The sequence below is a fragment of the Xenopus laevis genome, chromosome 7L, assembly GCF_017654675.1.
Source record: "Xenopus laevis strain J_2021 chromosome 7L, Xenopus_laevis_v10.1, whole genome shotgun sequence".
Classification (NCBI taxonomy): domain Eukaryota; kingdom Metazoa; phylum Chordata; class Amphibia; order Anura; family Pipidae; genus Xenopus; species Xenopus laevis.
The window spans coordinates 62,648,942-62,673,781 of NC_054383.1; the positions used below are offsets into that span (position 1 = coordinate 62,648,942).

A 24,840-nucleotide genomic window follows, 5' to 3' on the forward strand; every position below is an offset into this window, starting at 1 on the left:
CCCCTGTCTCACACCAGCCTTCACCGAAAAGTCCTCGCCTTTCCAACCATTAATCAATGGAAAGCTTTTTGCCTCTTTATTCAGTACTTTAATCCAGTTTATGAATTGTTCCGGAATACCGTATCTGTGCAAAACCGCCCATAGATATTCATGATTGACTTTATCGAAGGCTTTAGCTTGGTCTAAAGACAGAAAGTATCTACCCCACTTCCAAGCTTTACATCTCTCCAGTGCTTCCCTTAGTGAAAGAATAGCCCCAAAAATACTTCTACCTTCTATTGAGCAGAATTGAGATGCAGATAAGAGAGGACCTGCCACCGCACCCAACCTCTGAGAAAGTATTTTTGCCAGAATCTTCCTATCACAATTAAGAAGGGCAATCGGCCTCCAATTCCCAATGTGCCTCGAATCCTTCCCCTTTGATATCAGAATCAGAGAAGAAGACTGCATAGATGGAGACTGTTGTTTTTCTGACAGGCATGCATTAAAGACTTGGGCCAACACTGGAAACAGATCTTCCTTAAAAGTGACATAAAATTCCGCGGTGAACCCATCTGGTCCAGGGGCCTTCTCTTTCTGTTGTTTATCAATTGCCTGTCTTACTTCTTCCTCTGTGATCTCTGATACCAAAGGGGATAGGTCCAAATTAGCAGTGTCAGTGACTGGGGTCGCCTCTAGGGAAGCTTGATTCTTTTTTCCATCCAAAGCTTGTTCTCTGTAAAGTTCAGCATAGTAAGTCTCCACAACCTCCAGGATACCCTCCCTAGAATTTTCTAACTTACCCTGGGGGTCATAAAGACCTTCAACCAGTTTCCTCTTAACACTCTCCTTACAATTCTGAAAAGGGTCCGGGGAACAAGACTTCCCATAGTCCCTCTCCAGAACCAGGGACTTAAACCGGTCATACTGATGCTGTCTCAACAAATACTTAAGCTGGTTTACTTTTTCTCCCCCTTCCCCTTTCGAAATACAGATTTCAAGTTTCCTTCTCAAAGATTGACTCTCTTTTTCTCTGGCCCTCCCTTTTTTAAAAGAGGTAGAAGCGAAAAAAGGTACGGAAAGAATCCTTAGCCGAGTCCCACCAATCCACAACAGAATCAAAAAAATCTATTCTGGTTTTTTGCAATTCCAAAAATTCCTTAAAAGCAACTTTCGTCTCCTCCTCCTCTAGTATCTCTTTGCCAAGTCTCCAAAGACCCTTTCCAAACTCCAAACCCCCCACTGCACCATAATGAAAGTACAAACCCACATGGTCAGAGAATTCAACTCCTATCTCTCTAAAGTTAGAATGAACTCCACCTTTTTTAACAAATATAAAGTCTATCATACTGCTTCTCTGACCGCATCTGTATGTATGGAGGCCTTCCCTCCCATTGCAAGTAGCCACATCTTCCATGCCTGCATCAGAGATCAAGTTTCTAAAAAATGAACTTTCATATTTATTAATTTTGCCAGTTCTATCCTTTTCTCCTAAGACTTGATTAAAGTCTCCTGCGAATATTATTGGGATGGATGTGAAAAGGAATGGCTTGATTTCTTTCAATAATGATCTTCTTTCATAAATTGTATGTGGCCCATACACATTGATAAGTCTAATCAATTTATTTTCAAATGAAATATATAATATTAGACATCTGCCCATTGAAACATCAATTATTTTTTTAACAATTACATTTGCCTTTAAATAGAATGCCTACCCCCCCTGCTGGTTCTGTGCCCAGGGACCAGAAGGATAGGCCTTCCCTCCATTCTCTCTTTGCCACTTTTATATCATTTAGAGATGATAGTCTTGTCTCATTTAGAGATGATATCTGCATCTATATCTTTAAGATGCAACAAAACGCGTTTTCTTATTTTTGATACTGTTCGTATGTATGGTAAAAAATCAATTGATAAATCCATTATTGTTATTTTTTTTAGGGGCATTACTCTCATCTCCAACTCTCTTGACCTGTACCCTGGGGCCTAGATTTACCTCCATCATCTCCTCTTCATCTAGGGACTCCCATTCAAGTTCTTGGGACACCTCTTCCTGATCTTTTTTACTTTTTTCCTGCTCGTGTCCTGTACTTGATTTTTTCTTTTTTCTCTCTCCTCCTCCTCCATTTTTTCCAACTCTTCAACCTCTTCCCCCCATGATTTTTTTCCCAGAACCTCGTACCTATTTTGGCTCTGCAGATTACATTTTTTTTCTCAACTTTCCTTGCTCTGGTTTCCCTCCTCACCTCTCCCCTTTTTTTATTTTCCCTTCTCACCTCTTTACATTCTCCCCCTTTCTGTTGTTCACTAGGGGTTGGGATAACGTTACTCTGTGCTGCAGTTTCTGCTTGTTTACACACTTGTATTTGTTTTTCCGGGACAGTTTCTACCATATTTTCTTTTAATTGTTCTTCTATGTTAGGACATGATTTTTTTTACATTCCTCCAGGCTTCTGGGCAGTTTCTGTAAGCATGGCCGGTTTTTAAACAAAGATTGCATTTGATTTGTTGCTCACATTCTTTACTAAGATGTCCTGTTACTCCACAAAAGGTAAATTTTTTAACACTGCATTTACTAGCCAAATGTGTTCTAGCCCCACATTTAAAACAGAGTTTAGGTTGTCCCACATAGAAGCAAACTCCCCTGTCTTTCCCAATGAAAAAGGATGTAGGCAAATGCCTTTGTATATAACCTTCAGAATTAAATTTTACCTGTACTTTGTAGCCACCTACCCAGAAACCTTCCTCATCATAGATCTTGACAAGAGGGGATACAACAGTACATTGTCTCTTTAACCAGATCAAAACACACCTGGTGCACAGTCTCATTTTTCATCAGAATAGTAACATTTTTATACTCTGGCTTGGAAATTGGGATAACTCTAAATTGTCCCCATTCCTTAGCATTCTTTGTCAAATTGTATTTCCGCCAAAACTCCTCTAGTCCCTGCGACAACTTAAATCTCAAATCAAACTCCATGTCTGTAACACTTATCATAGCATAAACATCCTCCTCTGAGAAACCAAGTAACTGCTTCACCAAAATCTTAGCTACAAATCTCCTGCTAGGAAAATCTTCCCTCTCTCCTGTCCACTTAATTTTAACAGCATTTTTACATTTACCATAATCATCCTCCTCTTCCTCCCCACCAGTCTTCACATTCCCAAACAGTTTTTTCTGACCCCACACATTGCCTACTTCCTTGGGTTTCACAGAAACATTTGCATTATTTTCTCCACCATCTGCATTTCTTTCAACATTTTCAGACTGAACATTAGGCATATTATTAGGTTGAGGATGTCAACATTCATTTCTGGCATAGGATCAGTAACAACCTGTTCAATTGGATCATCAAAAACAATTAATGGTAAATCGTTATCATCAGAAGATTTTTTTTGTTTAGGGGGAGAAACATTTTCGTTATCATTTTCTTTCAATAATTCTGATATTTTAAAATGTTTTTTTTGCGGCCACATCCCCACCACCTTGTTTCATTTCTTTGAAACGTTTTTTATTTGCATAAAGTTCCTTCCATGGTTCAATAATGTCCAGAACAGTCTTAATCTGAACTTCTACATCCTCCATTTCCTTATTTAAATAAGTCAGTTCCCTTATTGCTTTAGTCCTTTTGGCTCCTTTAAGCAGTCGTAAATCCTTAATTAGTACATCAATCCCTTTTGTCAGTACATTCTGCTTTGTTTCTAAATATTTAAGTTCATTTAAAGCACTCATGATCTTGTCATATTCTATTACATTACTTCCCCCAGTACTTTCATTGTCCTTCCCTGCATGTCCAGAGTTATCCAAATTAGTACTTGCCACAAAAGTTCCACTTATATTTCCCTCTTTTTCTTTTAATGAAACAGACCTCAGATCAGTGTCCATAGTCTGCCTCTCATTAATATAAGTCTCTGAGCTCCCTTCCCCCCTCTCACAAGCTGCAGTCACATTCTTTGCAGATTCACTCACCCCCTGTCTGGTGTCTGTAATTGATGTTTCTGAGATCAGACAAGACCTTGGCTGTTGCAGGGCACTCTCTGCCACTATGTGTGCGATTGTGCTGGCTGCTTTCTCCATTCTGCCAGATGACTCGAACTCTCGCGGTGCTTTCCCCGAGACTTCGGTCATTTCCGCATTCGTCTCCTCTGCAGAATTGCTATGGCTTCCCACAGCAGCTCCTGCATTCGGATCATTCTCTGGATGGCTGCCAGCACCAGTTTCAGTCTCTCCAGCTGAGAGACCACTTTCATCCAAAGCAACTTTCAGAGCCTTCCCTTTTGCTGCCTTTTTCGTCCGGTCTCCAGGTACTGCTAGATTACTCTCTGCAGACCTCCTTCTACTTCCCAGCCTGGAACGCTGCATGTTCCCAGGGGGTGTCTCTGTTTTTTTTCTCACCTTGAGAGAAGATAGCAGACTTCCCAAGGTTTTTTAAGTGGAAAAAAAAATCAAAAAGTCCAAAAAATAAGCACGGGGTGAAATTAAAGAAAGGGGGGGAGGGGGGAATCACTCCAAAAAATGAAAACTATCCTCCCCAGACCCGCAAGGGCCTGGGGATACACACTTCCACAGAGCACACTTACAGCACGTCCTCACAGTTTGAGAATATAGATTATTGTGTGCTGGGCCGCCATCAGGGGGGGACAGGGGGGACAAGCGTACCGGGCCCGGGCATGAAGGGGGGCCCGGCAGCGCTGCTGAATTTTGAAGATCCGGGCCCCCCTTACGAGCGCCCGAGCCGAACGTCTTGCCTCTTGCGTTGCCGAATGCGGAAGTGCCGAAAAGCCGAAGCCGATGCGCCGAAAAGACCCGAAGTCATGGAAAAAGCCGAAGTCCCGAAGTCACGAAGCGCCGAAAAGACCCAAAGTCACGAAAACAGCCGAAGTCCTGAAGCAGCGCAAAGACCCGAAGTCACGAAAACAGCCGAAATTGAAGTCCTGAAGCGGTGAAAAGACCCGAAGTCACGAAAGGAGGCGAAGTTGAAGTACTGAAGCCATGAGTTCAATCCTACTGAACACCAGTTTGTGTGTGTTTTTTTTTTTTTTTAATCCCCTGGCCACCAATGTATTATTTTAATATTCTATAGGCCTCTGCCACCAATCTTTTTTTTAAAACATTTTTTTTTGGGGCACCAATTTTTTTTTTTTAACTCGTAAGGGGCCCCTTGCCACCATTGTTTTTTTTTTTTTTAAATTAATTTTTTTTTTTTGGCGGCCCCAATTTTTTTTAACTTGTAAGGGGGCCCCTGCCACCAGTTTTTTTTTTTTTTTCAAAAAAAAATTATTTTTTTTTAAAATTTTTTTTGGGGCCACCAATGTTTGGTTTTTTTTGTTGTTTTAGTTACTTTTTTTGTTGTTGTTGGGGCCCCAAGTTTTTTTTTAACTTATAAGGGGGCCCCTGCTACCAATGTTTTTTAAAAAAAAAAAAATGTAAATTTTTTTTTTTGGGGCCCCAATTTTTTATAAGGGGGCCCTGACCATCAATAGCTTTTTACAACTTGTGTGTGGGGGGGTTACTTTTTTAGCGCTGATGTCTGTGTGGTCTTTTAACTGCGATGTGGAGTGGGCGGGATATGGGGTGGAGCTTGGTCGTCAGTGTGGGCGGGGCCCAGGGGGCCCCTTGCCACCATTGTTTTTTTTTGTTTGTTTTTTTTAATTAATTTTTAATTTTTTTGGCGGCCCCAATTTTTTTTAACTTGTAAGGGGGCCCCTGCCACCAGTTTTTTTTTTTTTTTCAAACTGCGATGTGGAGTGGGCGGGATATGGGGTGGAGCTTGGTCATCAGTGTGGGCGGGGCCCAGGGGGCCCCAAAAATTTTGTTGTACGGGGCCCCGTGATTTCTAATGGCGGCCCTGATTGTGTGCTTGTGTTAGGGAGCTGTTATCTGGTTACCTTCCCATTGTTCTTTTGTTTGGCTGCTGGGGGGGAAAAGGGAGGGGGTGATATCACTCCCAGGGCCGGCCTTAGGCCTATTGGACCAATTGGGCCCAATAGGGCCCCGCACGTCTGGGGGCCCCGCACCACAGGGCAGCACAGATAATATTTCCCTCAGCACATGATGCTGCCTGGCCTGCCCCCAACTTTGAGAGTCCAGCCCATCCCCAAATCCATAGGTCCAGCCCACCCCTAACTCTGATAAGCCAGCCTATCGACCCAAATCCATAGGTCTAGAGAGCCCCCAACTCTCATAGGCCCAGCTTTCCTCCAACCTTGATAGGCCCTCCCTGCCCCCAATCCAACCAAGCCTGCTCCCAAGCTGAATTGGCCCAGCCTGCCCCAAACTAGTTGGCCCAGTCCACTCTCCTATTTCCTCCATCTCTCTCTTACCCTTTGTGCCCCTATTATGTGCCCCTATTTCATCCCTCTCACTCTCTTACCTTGTCTGCCCCTTTCCTTTCTATTTTGTGCCTGTATGCCCTTATTTTCCTAAATACTTGGTGTGGCAGTAGCCAGCAACACTTTGTCTAGGGGCCCCGCCAACATGGTCCCAATTGGGCCCCACATTTGATAGGATCAGCCCTGATCACTCCAACTTGCAGTACAGCAGTAAAGAGTGATTGAAGTTTATCAGAGCACAAGTCACATGACATGGGGCAGCTGGGAAATTGACAATATGTCTAGCCCCATGTCAGATTTCAAAATTAAATATAAAAAAATCTGTTTGCTCTTTTGAGAAATTGATTTCAGTGCAGAATTCTGCTGGAGCAGCACTATTAACTGATTCATTTTGAAAAAATGTTTTTTTCCCATGACAGTATCCCTTTAAAGTAAGGTTCTTAGTGGGTCCCTCAGGGCTCGGTATTGAGTCCACTTTTATTTAACCTTTTCATTAATGACTTAGGGGAGGGTATTGTAAGTAATGTATCAGTGTTTGCAGATGACACAAAACTATCCAGCCGAGTTAATTCCATCCAGAATGCAGCATCCTTGCAACAGGATCTTGACAAACTGGCAATCTAGGCAGCTAAGTGGCAAATGAGATTTAATGTTGATAAATGTAAAGTCATGCACCTGGGATGTAAAAATATCCAAGCCACTTATACCCTTAATGGTACTGCACTAGGCAAATCCATTATGGAAAAGGACCTTGGAGTCCTTGTAGATGATAAACTTGGCTGTAGCAAGCAATGCCAGTCAGCAGCATCAAGGGCAAATAAGGTCTTGAGCTATATAAAGGGGCATTGATTCACGGCAGGAAGGGGTCACTAGTGCTTAAACAGGACATTACTGAATTAGAGACGGTACAAAGAAGGGCAACTAAGCTGGTAAAAGGTATGAAAATCTAAGCTTTGAAGAAAGACTGGCCAAATTGGGGGGGATACATTTGATAGCTTTAAGAAGGGGTTGGATGGCTTTTTAGCAAGTGAGGGAATACAGGGTTATGAAAGATAGCTCATAGTACAAGTTGATCCAGGGACTAGTCCAATTGCCATTTTGGAGTCAGTAGGAATTTTCCCCAAATTGGAGAGGCTTCGGATGTTTTTTTTTAGACTAGCAGTTAGGCAGGTTAAAATAGAGTTAAAAGGTTAAACTTGATGGACGTGTGTCTTTTTTCAACCTAAATTACTATATTATTATTTATCAGGGGGCCCAGAAAATGTTAGGGGCCGTGATTTCTGCCATCAGCCCTGACATGACATAATTCAACCATGCCCTAGTATGAAAAAATAATTTTTCCTTTTTTTTTGTTTTGATAGATGAGGCTCTGATGCAGGCAGTTTCTGTTGGCAACGAAGAATTTCAACGTCACAGGTTTGAACACAAGAAAAATGAAGAACAAATTGGCAGCTTCCGACTATGAACGGAGCTCGTCACGCCCACAAAGCTAATAGCTCGCGTCACTGCGCTTACGTGTAGTCGTCACAGCCTCGCGTGATTAGACTTGTGGCGACGGGATTTTCTGAAAACACTAGTTAAGGAGATTTGCAGTTGCAGGTTTGCTGGAGATGTAAGTAGTGGGACTGCGTGCTTTGTTTAAAAAAAAAAAAAAGTGGGACTGTTAGGCAGCGTGCATTTACTTGGCTTAGCCGGGCCCCACTGCTGTTAGTGAACTGCAGCCTTCGGAAGGAAGGAAGGAAGGGAGGGCGGGAGCTAAGGTATCTGCATGACCTTCCCCTGCACAGCTTTTTGTCCTGCTTTGTCACGAATGTCCTACTTCCGGTAGAGCTGCACAGGTATTCTAGCTAGACGGTGAAGTTTACCCCCCCCCCACAACACTAATGTGATAAAACGAGAAGGGCACAAAGCTGTCTAGGGGAAGGTCATGCTGGTGCCCTAGCAATCGCCCTCCATTCGAAGTCTGCAGTTTACTGGCAGCAAGGGTCCTGGTAGTCGGTGAAAGTATAGCCAGCCCTCCCAAGACAAAAACCTAAATTCACCGGACCTGGGAGGGATGATAGTCGTCAGCCACATGACGGCCCTGAGTCTTTTATTTCCAATTAACCACATTAAAATGACAATAGGCAAAGTAATAGCAGAAGTAGAATAGGAGTGATGCATACGTGATTATGAGACGTACATTTATTTCACTGTTTGTCAGTGAGTGCTTTCTATGTATAGTCTTCATATGTCAGCATAAATCTTTAAAATAAAAACAGCCTACAATGTATCTTGTAGCAATGCATCTACCATTTGTGTTTGTAGAAATAAAGTAATTTTACTCCGTTTTTGGTAAGAGACAAGAAGTACAGTTTTCATTTTGCTGTCCAGGTATTGAACAGGTGACCAAGCTGCTGACTCGATGGATCACTCAGCCAGCCAGAAGTGTTGGCCAATAACTTTGTTCACTTAATCGGGTCATTCTGCTTTTTTGGCTTCTGTATATTCTCTTTTGCTAAGTGCTTTCATCTTACTGAATAAATAGTGAATAAAGTACCCCTCTTGTAAAATATAAGGATATTATAAGTTACTGAGGAGTTTCATGGCTATATAAAAACACGAGGCCGAAGGCGGACTGTTTTTGTACAGGTCATGGAACTCCAAGGTAACTTCTAATATCCTCACATTTGCAACTGGGGGTACTTTATTATAATACACAAATTTCATTGAGTCATGTGACAGAAATGACATCAGAACTCACTGTTTATAACTGATAACATCAGAACGCACCGTTTATAAGGATATAATTTACAAGATATTCATGGCTTTTGTGTATTATACATATATCTTTGAGGGTTAGGCCAAGGTTCCTGCTAATGTCACATAGAGGACATATGGCTTTAGCATTGCATGGTGTTTTTTTTATTATGCACATATTACGCATAATATTTTTTTATTATTTTGACATTGTTAAAGCTTTGTACTGGGCTATTGGTTTTCTTGACTTTGCAGATGTTCTGATATTATTTTAAGGTGATTTGCTTGTGTCCATCCACTCTGTGTTCTGTGTGCACCTGCAGGCATGGCATCTGCCCATAAAGTGCACACTGGTGGATTTGTGAAATGATGAACTATATTTAGAGTCTAAACCACTTAACAGTATTTACTTTGTCTAGTTTTTTTTAAACTTTAAAGAAAGTTAGCAATAAAAGTCCCATTTTAAAGGAACACTAACACCAAAAACTGGTAAAACTGATCTGTTTGTTCATATAAACAAGCTGCTTGTGTAGCAATGGTGGAAATTGCAAAAAGGCTATATGGTGCAGGTTAAATAGTGGATAACAGAACCCCATTATGCTCTGCATATCTTATCTGCTGTGTAACTTGAACTTTTTCTTCTTTGAATGGCTGCTCCAGTTTCTTCACAGCAACTACTAAACAATAGTTGTGTTTCTTAAAGGGATCCTGTCATAGGAAAACATGTTTTTTTTTCAAAACGCATCAGTTAATAGTGCTACTCCAGCAGAACTCTGCACTGAAATACATTTCTCAAAAGAGCAAACAGATTTTTTTATATTCAATTTTGAAATCTGACATGGGGCTAGACATTTTGTCAATTTCCCAGCTGCCCCAGGTTATGTGACTTGTGCCTGCACTTTAGGAGAAAAATGCTTTCTGGCAGGCTGCTGTTTCTCCTTCTCAATGTAACTGAATGTGTCTCAGTGGGACATGGGTTTTTACTATTGAGTGCTGTTATCTTGTGTTAGGGAGCTGCTATCTGGTTACCTTCCCATTGTTCTTTTGTTTGGCTGCTGGGGGGAAAAAGGGAGGGGGGTGATATCACTCCAACTTGCAGTAAAGAGTGATTGAAGTTTATCAAAGCACAAGACTTGGGGCAGCTGTGTGTCTTTTTTCAACCTAACTTACTATGTTACTGAGCTGCCAAACTGAAACACCAGAGACGGTAACATTAAACTTAGATTTTGAAAAAACTGTAAAAAATGTAAAGCAATTGAAAAAAGTATTTTTATTTCTGGGGAACAATCTGAAAACCATTAAACTGAAAAAGTGTTTGGAGGTGAACAACCCCTTTAAAAGAAAGGTGTTATTGAGCCTTAAGTTGGCTATACACTCAAAGATTGTGACTAGTTGTTAGTCTAGTAGACTGTATAGGGGTTCAAAACACTGTACATAAGGTGGTTAAGTGGGGTAGTGTGATCATTATAAAAGGGACATTCCAATAAATTCTGTTGCCTTAAGTCAGTGCAGTCCAGGTTATGTGGTACTAAGGGCCAGAATTTTTCTGGCCTATGTGGTGGATGACCGAAAATGGAAGTTATTGTTGACCACTCCTTTTAAACTACACTTACTTTAAACCACACCCATGTTATCAAGAAATTTTAGGACCACATCAACATTAACATTGGTAGCACACCAAAAAAATAAACAGTTGGCGTTCACTGCAAGGATATCCCCCATCTCTTATATGTGAAAAAGTTTGTCATATTAGGACATACTCTTCAATTCATATTCCTCCTCCTCCCCTATGAATAGCACAACAACCCCAGAACATAATTTCAACACTTAACAGACCCCCAACCACTATTTCAAAATGTTAAAGGGGAACTCCGGGTTCATGCAAAAATTTCCCAAACTCCTATTTAGATTAAAACGACATTTTTTAAAACAACTTTTTTATTGTATTTCCAAAAGTAAATAAAATAAAACTGTAAAATCGTACATTGTATGTTTGTTGTGACATAATTGGTACACAAAAACCATTGTTTCTTGAGTTTGTTGTTCAACATCAGTCACTTATCACCGTTTCCTTATAAGTCAAAACAGTACAATAAAACTTGAAAATAGACAGAAGCTGGAGACAGAATAGAGGGAAAGAAGGGAAAGGGAGAGAGTAAAAAAAAAAAGTTTATGAAGGGAAGTTACAAGGGTGAGAGCTTCTTCATGTTGTTTGTGACAGTTAGGAGGTAGCTTCCATTGATTTAGGTGTAGACATTGGGGAGAGAGAACGAGGAGGAGGCAAATCTCTTTTTTGCGTTCTTGTTCTTGAGCTGCTAGGTAGGTATATCTGCCACTCTGATGTTACCTTTGATGGTATTGTCAGTGGGTGTGGGATATAATCCCAACAGTATTTGTGGGTTTGTCTGAGTTATTGTGATATTAAACCAACTTGCGATATGCGATAGGACTATATTCCATAGAGCATTTAATTTAGTATATGACCACAGTACATGTTCTAAGGTAGCATCGGGGTGATTGCACTCTGCACATTTAGGTGTCTGTGTTAGGTCTATTTTATATGCTATTTTGGGTGACACCTATGCTCTGTGGAGGAGTCTAAGGGCCACATCTTTGGAAGTATACTGCTAAGACTTTTGTGCGGTTCATATATGATGTTGCAATTTGAGTTGTTGTGTTTGGTATGATGTTTGGCCAACTCAATATTCCCTCTGTGCGTGAGTTGTAGTCTATATTTGGTCTAATGATGGCATATACTCCAGATGTGAGCAGCTGTCCTTTATTTGCCTTTATTAAAGGAAAACTATACCCCCAAAATGAACACTTAAGCAACAGATAGTTCATATCATATTAAGTGGCATATTAAAGAATCTTACCAAACTGAAATATATATTTAAGTAAATATTGCCCTTTTATATCTCTTGCCTTGAGCCACCATTTCGTGATGGTCTCTGTGCTGTCTCAGAGATCACCTGACCAGAAATACTTCAACTCTAACTATAACAGGAAGAAGCGTGGAAGCAAAAGACACAACTCTGTCTGTTAATTGGCTCATGTGACCTAACATGTATGGTTTGTTGGTATGTTTGTGAGTACAGTGAATCCTACGATCCCAGGGGGCGGCCCTTATTTTTTAAAATGGCAATTTTCTATTTATGATTACCCAATGGCACATACTACTAGAAAAGTATATTATTATGAAAATGGTTTATTTACATGAAGCAGGATTTTACATATGAGATGTTTTATGCAATATCTTTTTATAGAGACCTACATTGTTTGGGGGGTATAGTTTTCCTTTAAAGCTGGCCATAGACGCAAAGATCCGATCGTACGAATCAACGTACGATCGGACTTTCCCATCTCCCGACCCTTCACTAACCATTCAGATCAAAGTCTTTACCATTCCGATCAAATAAGAACAGATCACCCAATGTTCTGCCCCTGACAGCAATCGTACGATACTTATGTCTGACAACACTAGTGACAATCTCCCTCTGAAAATCGTACGATCGGCAATACACGCAGAGATATTATCGGCAGGCGACAGAAATTTTCTAATCTGTCCGATCGACCAAACGACCGATCTCCGGCGGAGGAAAAATGTCGGGACTCTCCACACACGGTCCGAAAATCGTACGAATCCACGATTCGTACGATCGGATCTTTGCGTCTATGGCCAGCTTAAGACATCCAATTATTTGTTAATTTTGGGTTTATACCCCGAATCATTAGCTCCGCATGACTTTTGACTTGCAGTTATGCAAAGATATGGCTGTTAGGGAGGCCATGTTTGGATTGTAGTTCTGGGAATTTATATATTGTGTTTGTGTTAAGTTTAAGGAGTAAACCAATCATGGTTAACCTTTGGAGTGCCATAACTTGAAATGGGGGTCTGCTTTAGCATCTTGGAAATGATTATTATTAATAGGGGAAGAAAAAGTGATCGTTTGTATGTACCGAGTAATTTGGTTCTGACTTTTTGCCACACTTCAATTGTGGAAATTTGCATTTATTTTTGCTTTGCTAAGGGTTGCCAACAGTCTGCCTTGTTTGTTACCTTCCATATATTGTTTTGCTGATGTTATATTAATTCTATGCTGTATTGCCTCCTGTAGTGCTAGATCGTAGCTTTCTTTTGTTGTTTATTTAATTTTATTGGGGACACTTGGTGTTTTGTGGTATCTTTTATACGCTTTAGTTGCTAATTGCTAGGTGTTGTATGAGTTCCCGTTTACGTTTAGCCATGTATGATATATTATGACCGCGTAGTGTTGCCTTAAAGTGATACACTAAAAAACTACTTTTTAAAATATGAATGTACATTAAAAGTTACCTATAGGTCATGTTGATCTTTTTTGCTGAGAGGTTTGTTTTATAAGCAATTGTTAGTTAAAGTTCCTAAACCTGACTGTTTTGCCAACCTGACTGTCCCATCTCAGCCTGTCAGTTAGAGTTTCTAATGCTAACGGACTCCTGCTGCACAAATATGGCAGCCCCCTCATACAGGAACATGGGGCATCAGACAGGTAATGTAAAAGCATTGGGTAAATACTTTATGGGACAATTATAAGTAGCATGCAAAGCCAATATTATGATAGATGTAAAAAAGTTTTAATTTCTGGTGTCAATATCTCTTTAAGATGGCCACAGACGCAAAGATCTGATCCTATGAATCACCATACGATCAGACTTTCCCATCTCCTGACCTGCCACTAACCATAAAGATCATAGCCTTACCATTCTGAAGTAGTAAGAACAGATCAGCTGATGTTCTGCCCCTGACAGCAATCATACGATAGTTATGTCTGACAAAGCTAGTGACAGTCTCCCTCTGAAAATCTTACGATCGGCAATACACGCAGAGATATTACACGCAGCCGACAGAAATTTTCTAACCTGTCCGATCGACCAAACGACCATAGTCCGCCAGACGAAAAATTACGGGACTCTCCACACACGGTCTGAATATCGTACAAATCCTCGATTCGTACGATCCGATCTTTGCGTCTATGGCCAGCTTTAGCCGCCTGCCAGAATAGTACTGGAGTTACTGGAGTACAAGGCTATTCCTGTTTAGGTGTTGGTCCATGACTGTGTTAAAGTCTCCTGCTACCAATAAATATTTAGTAGGGATGTCTATTATTTGCTGCAAGATCTGATTAAAAAAGCTATGCGTAGGAGAGTTTGTGGCATATATATTACAAATTAAATATGAATCATTGTTAACTTGCTCTTTAACAATCAAGAATCTCCCTTCCGGGTCTTCAATTTTATTAAGTAACTTCCAATTTAGATTTTTGTGTATTAATATAGCTATTTTTCGGCTATGTGATGGGAACATTGCTGAGTAACATGTACCGACCCAGTCTCTACAAAGCTTTTGGTATTCATCTGCTGTTAAATGTGTTACTTGCAGAAGTGCTATGCGAGTATGTAATAACTTGAGGCGTATGAGGATTTTATACCTCTTAATTGGATTATTTATGCCTCCTACATTCCAAGACGTGACCCCTATAACTGTCGGTTTGGTAGTCATGTGTTGTGTATGTGCGATATGAATTTGCATATCAGACTTACTGTGCTGTTGTTCATACTTTTAACTGTTTGACATTTCGTAATTCTTTTTGAAAATCAGTTTTTTATTGTATGTCAAGGTTTTACTTGTGTAACACTTTGTTTCTTAGATTTCTCATTTTGATTCCACATTTAAATTGATGATGTGGTGTTTTCATGTGAAGAGTGCCTTATATCTTTCACAGACTCCTTCACATTACGAGGATGCTTTCCCTAAGACATATAGTGAGAATTCCTCTTCCCTCTCCTGCTTCCACCATTGTTCTTGCCAGATTCAACTCTAGTGGACCTGATCAGGTATGGCAGATTTGAGGTTACATCCTCATTTTAAAAACAAAATAAAAAAGTTAAAACTTTCTTTTGCTTCTGCAGACTCCAAAAAAGACAAAATTTGGACCTCTTAGTGACGAAGATCGAATATTTACCAACTTATATGGACGTCATGACTGGGGGTATTTTTTTTTTTTTTTATCTGTATCTGCATGTAATAATGCATATTTTGAATATTTAGATTTTAATTGAACATTCATACATCATTACTATATAATATAAATATTATAAAATGTAAAATAATAAAGTGAATAAGTTTATATTTTGTTCTGCAAAACTTTAAATCCTAAGTTATTGTAAAACAAATATTATTTGAAAGGAACAGTAGCACCAAAAAATGAAATTGTTTTAAAGTAATTAACATATAATATACTGTTAGCAATCACTGGTAAAAGCTGTGTGTTTGCTTCAGAAAGGCTACTATAGTTTATAGTAATATTATAGTATGCTGTGTAGCCATGGGACCACAATTCAAACTGGAAAAAGGAGAAAAGGCACAGGTTACATAGCACAGATAACAGATAAGCCCTGTAAAATACAATGGTGTTCTCCCTTTTTCCAACTTGAATGGCTGCACCATGGCTACACAGCACCTTTTTTATATATAAACTATAGTAGTGTTTCTAAAGCAAACACGCTGGTTCTACCAGTGCAGAGCAATAGTACATGATATTTTAATGACTTTGATGTTACTGTTCCTTTAAATTAGCAGTGAAAAAGTCAGGCTATAATAGTTGTGTTCATGCCTACACATCTGAGTGATGTGGCCAACTGGACCTACGGTCTAATAGGCCTCATCAGTCTAAAGTGACCATTCAGGTTTGTGTTGCTAAAATGCAGTAATATATGGCTGATCATCCTGCAGGATGATCAGTCTGTATTCGATCATTTGATCAGTGTGTGGCCAACATCTGTGTATAGTTTTTTTAATTTTTTTTTTTTTATCCAAAATATATTTTTCTCATAATATATGGTACTGACTAATCTCAAATTGAATTTATGCCATTCCCCCCCCCCCAAGGTTCAACTTTTTTTTTTTTTCTTGTAAAAGTCATTGTGTGCACACAAAAAAAGTGAATGAATACATGCTAGGTTTTATCAGCCAGTAGCAAAAACTGGTGTATGTTTTATTGCCACACTTCCTCATGTTACTATATGTATTTATTTGCTTACTTATTTTTGTCAGTGAGTGCACCAAACATTACACTTTAACTCTTCACAATTAAAAAACAGAAAGATAACTCACATCAGCTTTCTTCCCCTTACAGTTGCCTGTTTTTTTATTTCAGATTGAAAGGTGCTTTAAGTAGAGGAGACTGGTACAAGACCAAGGAGATTTTGTTGAAGGGAGTAGACTGGATTCAGGGTGAGGTTAAAACTTCTGGCCTGCGTGGCAGAGGAGGAGCTGGCTTCCCAACAGGTCTTAAATGGAGCTTTATGAATAAACCATCAGATGGAAGGTAATATATAACTATCCTTGTTCGTGCCATTTCTAACAGATAAAGGGGAAAATCAAATATATAAAATTATTTAAACCCAACTGAGCTCCTGTTTGGGTTTGGGCAAGTCTTAAAAAAAAAAAAAATGTGATTAATTTACAGCATACCAGGGTTATTATTATACTTATAGCAAAACAAGTTGATAGGGTGGATCCAAACACTTTTTTGAGTTCAATTGTTTTTAAATTGTTTGAATCAAATTTAGAAAAATGTAGACCGCATCATTGCCTGACGCATTTCGAGCTACACTAGTGCTTAATTATAGGCTAAATAATGTATTTTACAAGATCATTTAAATACACAATGATAAAATCACATGACATTTTCTGTCCAATCGGAGAACAAATAGCAGAAAAAACCTGCACTCAAGCATTTCCCCAAAGGGATCAAAGGAAACGGACTCCTAGTTCCCAATTTAAAAATCCAGAAAGCTTCACGACGATTAATAACTGTTCGCAAATCACTGTCTTATTGAAGGAAAAACTCTCTCTATTACTTGCACACATTAATATAAAAAAATTTTTTCCCACCTTTCATTTTCAATAGAATATATATGCTCCCTCACACGATCCTTTAATAGCCGGATGGTGCGTCCCACATAATGAAACTGACATTTTGTACATTGCAATAAGTAAATTACAGACCTACTTTTACAATTAAAATGCCCTTTTAATGTCTTATCTTTCACCTTTACTGTGGGATATAAACTATTTGTTGTTGCCAATAACATTACAGCATAAACATCTACTTCCACAGCGAAAAGTACCTGTCACATTCAACCATGTATTACCCATCGTGTTTTTTTTTATTTCACTGTCTATCTGTAATACAGAGACTTGGTGACAAGATATTTGCCAAAGTTGGAGCCTTGCAAGAGACGCATCTTATTTCTGTATTGTCTAAAATTGTTTTTAATTTATAATCCCCATATAGAATAGGTAGATATTTATACAAAACAGATTTTACTTGATTAAACTCTGATATATTCAGTAGAAAAATAAAGTACATTACTATCATTACATTTTTTTGTGTTGTCTATATTTTTTCTTTTTACATTCTTTACTGTCACAAGGTCATTTTGAGAGTGTGCGGATGCCCGTTCATAAACTGGCTTGACAATATCCTGAGGATAGGATCTTTTTAGTAATCTATTCTTTAGATCATCTGCATGCTGGCGTTATGTATTGTCATTCGTACAGTTTCTCCTAACACGGAGAAACTGAGAACATGGTATAGCTTTAATTTTATGGTATGGGTGACAACTATCAGAATGTAATAAAGTGTTGCCCAATATCGATTTTTTTATATAATTCACTTTCTATAACTTTACCATGTTTACCCTTAAGAGAAATATCCATTGTAAAGGACAAGTTCACATCATTATCATTTACATAATCCAAGAAAGCCACAGATGACAGAGAGATGGTAGAGGACCAACTTTCCATATTAATAGCAATTCATCAATATATTGACCATACTATATCAGCTCGTCTCTAAAGGCTGATGTACCTCCAAAGATGTGGGATTCCTCCCATTGTCCTATTTAGAGGTTGGCATATGAGGGGGAAAAAGTTCGCCCCCATAGCTGTCCCACATCTTCCACAAGAAATTCTTAGATCATCAGAATAGTTGGAAAACTGTTTCACATAGTAATCAATTGATGTTATACCCAATCTGTGGGAAATGCTCGAGTACAAGGGCTTAAAGGGATCCTGTCATCGTTAATACTGCTACTCCAGCAGAATTCTGCACTGAAATCCATTTCTCAAAAGAGCAAACAGATTTTTTTATATTCAATTTTGAAATCTGACATGGGGCTAGACATTTTGTCAATTTCCCAGCTGCCCTGGCCCCTGTTTGCTCTTTTGAGAAATGGATTTCAGCGCAAAATTCTGCTGAAGCAGCACTATTAAACGATTTTTTTTAAAAAAAATGTTTTTTCCCATGACGGAATCCCTTTAACATCTAGTATTGTTTATCACATATCATATTGTTAAGCTTGTTTAAAACGTGTGAAATCTCTTCGATATGAGTCCAACTTGAAGACAAACGGCTGAAAACATTTACCGACCCGTATAGAAAGATCTTCATAGAATGAGCCTATTCCCACTACTGTGGGCCTGCCCTCAAGATTTTTGTCCCTTTGTGTACTTTGGGCAGATGATGAAATATTGGTATCACTGGATGATCTTTAATGATAAAATCTGCATCAGCTAAAAAGTAAAAATGCCAAGTAATACTCCATATGACACAAGTGATTTGAGAGCAGACCGATAGCTGGAGGTAGGATCACCCTTCAACTTACAGTATGTGTTAACATCATATATCTGGCAATATGCTTCTTTAAGATAGTAATCCGTATCCAAGATAACCACACATCCTCCCTTATCGGCATTACATATTGTGATTGTATCATTCTGTTGTAAATATCAAATAGCCATTTTTTTAGATTGTTCCCCAGAAATAAAGACTTTTTTTCAGTTACTTTCTTTTTTCTTTTTTCCTGTCTCAGGTGCAGACCTTACAATTTTGCAACATTTAGTTGATATATTTTTCAGCAGCATCTCTGGAGTATTAGCAACTATTGTATCAAATGTATCAACAGCTGCCTCTAATGAAATTCAGGGATTCTGCTTAGTAGGGCCAAAGATAAGAAATGTATCAATTAAATGTATCAATTTAGAACAGTTTACAGGTTTGGCGACCCCCGCTCCCAGAGCTGCAGAATTGAATGAAATTGAACTTTACACTTCAATAATAGAAAAACGGTCACAAATAGAAAGTTGATAGAAAAAGTCATTATTTCTGGTGAACTATCTGAAAGCAATTAAAATGAAAAAAGTGTTGATGAAAAGATGAACAAGCCTTTTAAAGAATAAAAATATTTTCTATACAGGAAAGTCTAATGTGCTTAATTTATTTTCCTTACTACCATTCTGCCATAACACGAGTTACATGAGTAACACATGGCTTAGCTAGCTTGACAAGTTGTGTTTGAACTCCATAATAAACATTATAAAGAGACTCATTTTACCATGGTTTTTTAAGAGTAAACTATTTTCACAGTGCATAGGATACTGCTGATTAGGCTTTGTGCTAGGTCTGCTCTATAAATTATATAATTGACCATTGTACACAGAATTATTTTTGTTTAATGGTTTCCTATACCTTGGACCGTACACACTAACAAAGCAACTAGCGACTAAGATGCAGCAATCATCAAAAGTTTATAAAAATAAGGACCTCCAGTTGCTTTGTACTGTGACCTACTCATAGAAGTTTAGAATGCTGTATAAACCTTTCTACTGTCACAATTAATAATCTTAATGGCTCATGTTTTATAATCCTTAGGCCCAAATATCTTGTAGTCAATGCAGATGAAGGTGAACCTGGAACATGTAAGGATCGGGAGATCATGAGACACGACCCCCACAAACTTGTGGAGGGTTGTCTAGTTGCTGGACGTAGCATGGGAGCTCGTGCAGCATACATCTACATTCGAGGAGAATTCTACAATGAAGCATCCAATCTACAGGTAGTCATTAAATGTAATACTGTATTAAACAAAAAAAACTGCCTCTGTTAAAAACAGTTGGCACTATATTGCATGTCATTTTCTTACTATGAATAGTTTTATGTAATATACAGGTAGTAGTATCCATTATCCATACCATTTGGCTTCTGATTTAGAAAAAAAATTAGACACTGTAAATTGTAAATAAAGAGAGGGAGATGATTTGCAAATCAATTAAACCCTATATAAATTTTCAGATTGTAAAAAGATTGTAAAAAAGATTGTAAAAAGACAAAAAAGTCTGCTGGAGCAGCACTATTAACTGATGCATTTTTTTAAAAAAAACATGTTTTCCCATGACCGTATCCCTTTAATGTGAATTAGTGCTCAGCTGCAGAGGGATGGAAGAGGGTGGCTAGCATAAATTGGTGAATTTAGGGCAGGAGCCCTTCTGTGACATGAGCATCCCTACCCTTGTTCCTGTGACACAATGTGTCATCTTTCTTTTAAATGTTTGCTATGGGTGCAAGAGTTTTAATTTCAAAACCCTGGCTATACTCTGCGGAAATGGGTGGTAATTCAACATTGAAAACATTTGGCTCATTATGAAACTAAAAATACAACAAAGCAGACACTGAACAGCTAAAATCCTTTATCAGGCAAAAATGGGACAATGTTTCACATTCAAAACTTCAATTGGTCCCCTCAGTTCATAAACCTTTACTGAGTTTATTACAAAACACACTATTTAATAGCAAATAAATTGAAAAAAGCATGAACTCTAGGTCCCTGGTAAGGCCTCATCTGAAGTATGCAGTGCAGTTTTGCGTTCCAATCCTTAAAGTTGTTGTTAAAATTATAATAATTTTTTTAGCATGATGTAGAGACGGATAATCTGAGATAATTTGCAATGGGGTTTTTTAAATTTTTTTATTTGTGGATTTTGAGTTATTTAGCTTTTTACTTAGCAGCTCTCCGGTTTGCAATTTCAGCCATCTGGTTGCTAGGGTCCAAATTGAATATAAAGATGAGTTATAAAAATTAACAATAAATGTGTAGCCTTACAGAGCATTTGTTTTTTAGATGGGGTCAGTGACTCCCATTTGAAAGCTGGAAAGCTCAGGCAAATAATTTAAAAAACTATAAAAAAGAAACAATGAAGACCAATTGAAAAGTTGCTTAGAATTAGCGATTCTATAACATACTAAAAGTTAACTTGAAGGTGAAGCAACCCTTTAAGAAGGATATCAATGAGTTGGAGACAGAGTGCAGATATGAGAAACTAAGCTGGTTAAGGGGATGGAAGATTTACATTTTGAGGGTAGACTGTCAAGGTTGGGGGACATTAGTCTTTACAAGTACATTAGAGGGCATTATAGACCAATAGCTGGGATATTTTGTTCCAATAAAGAGGATCACCGCACCAGAGGCAATCCGTTTAGACTAGAGGAACATAACTTTCATATGAAGCAGTGTAGGTGGTTGAAAAGCTTGAAAGCTTTTGGGTAGTCTGTTTTAATGACTGCTCCACTTGAAATGTAGAAAACCTATTTTGCATACAAATGTTTTGCAGTACTTTGTAATATCTTGTTTAACATACAGTTAAGCCCATAAATCTTTGGACAGAGACAGCTTTTTTTCTAATTTTGGCTCTGTACATTACCACAATGAATTTTAAATGAAACAACTCGGATGCAGTTGAACTGCAGACTTTCAGCTTTAATTCAGTGGGTTGAACAAAAAGATTGCATAAAAATGTGAGGAACTAAAGCCTTTTTTAACATAATCACTTCATTTCATGGGCTCAATTATCAATTAAGCAGATAAAAGCCCTGGAGTTGTTTTGAGGGGGGGTGCTTGTATGTGGAATATTTTGCTGTGAACAGACAAAATGCGTTCAAGGTAGCTCTCCATGTGGATGAAACAAGCCATCCCTAAGCTGCAAAAACAGAAAAACCCATTTGAGAAATTTCTACAATATTAGGAGAGGGAAAATCTACAGTTTGGTACATCCTAAGAAAGAAAGAAAGCACTGGTCACAAAAAGACCTGGATGTCCTCGAAAGACAACAGTGGTGGATGATTGCAGAATCATTTCCATGGTGAAGAGAAACCCCTTCTCAACAGCCAAACAAGTGAACAACACTCTCCAGGAGGTAGGCATATCAATATCCAAGTTTACCATAAAGAGAAGACTGCATAAAAGTAAATACAGTAGGTGCACTGCAAGGTGCAAGCCACTCATAAGTCTCAATAATAGAAAGGCTAGATTGGACTTTGCTAAAAAAAAAATATAAAAAAGCAAGCACAGTACTGGAAAAACATTCTTTGGACAGATGAAACTACCAGAATGATGGAAAGAAAAAAGTAGAAGGTGTGGAACAGCTCATGATCCAAAACATACCCCATCATCTGTAAAACATGGCAGAGGCAGTGTGATGGCTTGGGCATGCATGGCTGCCAGTGGCACTGGGACCCTAGTGTTTATCCATGATGCGACACAGGACAGAAGCAGCCAAATTAATTCTTAGGTATTCAGAGACATACAGTCTGCTCAAATCCAGCTAAATGCAGTCAAATGATTGGGAGGCGTTTCATAATGACCCAAAACATACAGCCAAAGCAACCCAGGAGTTTATTAAATCAAAGAAGGGGGATATTTTTGAATGGCCAAGTCAGTCACATTATCTAAACCCAATTGAGCATGCCTTTCACTTGTCTAATTACTTTTGAGCCCCTGAAATGACATGATTGTTTTAAAAAAGGCTTTAGTTCCTCAAGTTTTTATGCAAACTTTTTGTTCAATCCACTGAATTAAAGCTGAAAGTCTGCAGTTCAACTGCACCTGAGTTGTTTCATTTAAAATTCATTGTAGTAATGTATAGAACCAAAATTAAAAAAAGGTTGCCTCTGTCCAAAGATTTATGAGCTTAACTGTATGGTGTGCAAATAATTGGAAACCGTTTAAAACTTTCTTGGTATGATGAATATTTATCTTCAGCACATCTGTTTATTTCTCCCTTTAGGTAGCTGTGCGGGAGGCATACTCTGCGGGGCTTATTGGGCGTAATGCCTGTGGCTCAGGGTATGATTTTGATGTGTTTGTGGTGAGAGGCGCTGGGGCATACATCTGTGGTGAAGAGACTGCATTGATTGAGAGCATTGAAGGAAAACAAGGAAAACCCCGCCTTAAGCCTCCCTTTCCTGCTGATGTTGGTATGACTTAACGCCGCCTTATAACAATTCACCATTTTTAATTGTGTATTTCACATAGTTACATTATGTGCACTGACCATTTTGTCATTCTAATTAAAACAGATTTTCTATTGATACTATTTGGAAACTAATGATGGATACAATAATTGCACTTTCCCATAAAGAAATGCTGATTCATACAATCCATCTTTTACCCCTAACCTATCGTTAATATGTTCTGTTTTTCACCAGGTGTTTTTGGTTGTCCAACAACAGTTGCCAATGTGGAAACTGTTGCAGTTGCCCCGACCATTTGCAGGCGTGGAGGTTCCTGGTTTGCTAGCTTTGGTCGTGAAAGAAACTCTGGTACCAAACTGTTCAACATATCGGGACATGTAAACAATCCATGTACTGTGGAGGAAGAAATGTCTATACCACTTAAAGAGCTCATTGAAAGGCATGCAGGTACAGAATTTTTATAAATATTTATGTCTGAACTAATTCTAAATATTATTATCTTGCAGTATTTGTCTCTTTGGAACTATACATATTTCTGCCATTTTAGGAGGAGTTACTGGTGGCTGGGATAATCTTCTTGCTGTAATCCCCGGAGGCTCCTCCACACCACTTATACCACGATCTGTGTGTGAAACAGTTCTTATGGATTTTGATGCTCTAGTCCAGGCTCAGACTGGTCTTGGTACAGCAGCGATCATTGTCATGAATAAATCAGTAAGTAGTACTTAAGTGGTGATATTTTGTATATTTTTTTACTTACTTACTGTCTTCGCTACTGCGGGCAACTAATCTCCCCGAAATGTTTTCCCACTGGCAAAAATGTGAATCACTGGCGGGAGGCAACTTCGGGTGATCTCTGAAAACTTCGCTTGGCGACTAATCTCCCTGTGTGCCACCACCATATGAGCTTCTTAAGTAATACAGTCTCACTGACCAAAATAGCGATGTATTCTGTTTGTCTGAAAAGATAGTCATCATAATCTTGTTTTTTAGTCAAACTGGTAATTTTCTTTAAATATTGTTTCAATATAATTAGCTACACGACAATTTCCTTTGATATAATAAAGATCCTCTTTAGATTTTTTGTTGTTGTAGAACTACTGTAAAAACACTTAATGAATAACAGTCCTACAAACTGCTGAAGCTGTCATCATAACAGCAAATAAGCCTATTATAAGGTGAGTTTGGACAGTGGCAGTCTGCAGATGATTTAACTGGTGCTTGTACAATCTGTACATAGAAAAGTGTCCCTTATTGGATGTTGTAAATTATGGTAACATGTTCAGCAGACAAAAGGAATGTTCTTTGTTCAGTATTGTTCTGCAGAATAAATCTACAGGAATTGGGCACAGAAGGAGGAAATTTAAAGGGGACATTTCATATAATCTTTATATTCAGATATAGTAGTCACCCAACCCCCAAATGTGTAATGATGCAGAAAAAAAAGTGTTTTGATAGCAATTTACCTCTTAAAACTGTCACTATATCAGAGCTGCAGAGAGATCCTTACTGCTCAGAGTCTAAGCTGAAATGAGGTGTGGGAGTGTCTGTTCATTCTCTCACAGGAAATGGTCACATCACTGACTGACAGGCTGAAATCTGCTTTAGCTCGGAGAACCCCTCCCCTCCCACTGCCTGTGTCTGTTCCCAGCTGCAC

At 38.7% G+C, this 24,840-nt stretch overlaps 1 protein-coding gene across 2 annotated transcripts in view; it reads left to right on the top strand.

The window, feature by feature from the left end:
* The first annotated feature begins 7,886 nt into the window (after nucleotides 1-7,886).
* ndufv1.L (NADH:ubiquinone oxidoreductase core subunit V1 L homeolog) overlaps nucleotides 7,887-24,840 on the top strand; it is a 28,273-nt gene continuing 11,319 nt past the window's right edge. The window contains 8 exon segments of one of the 2 annotated variants that reach the window (NM_001086746.1): nucleotides 7,887-7,924; nucleotides 14,814-14,925; nucleotides 15,001-15,080; nucleotides 16,248-16,418; nucleotides 19,809-19,992; nucleotides 22,997-23,186; nucleotides 23,418-23,630; nucleotides 23,731-23,897. In NM_001086746.1, the coding sequence (NP_001080215.1) occupies nucleotides 14,833-14,925; nucleotides 15,001-15,080; nucleotides 16,248-16,418; nucleotides 19,809-19,992; nucleotides 22,997-23,186; nucleotides 23,418-23,630; nucleotides 23,731-23,897 (1,098 nt within the window). In that variant the 5' untranslated portion in view covers nucleotides 7,887-7,924; nucleotides 14,814-14,832. 2 annotated transcript variants of the gene reach the window in all.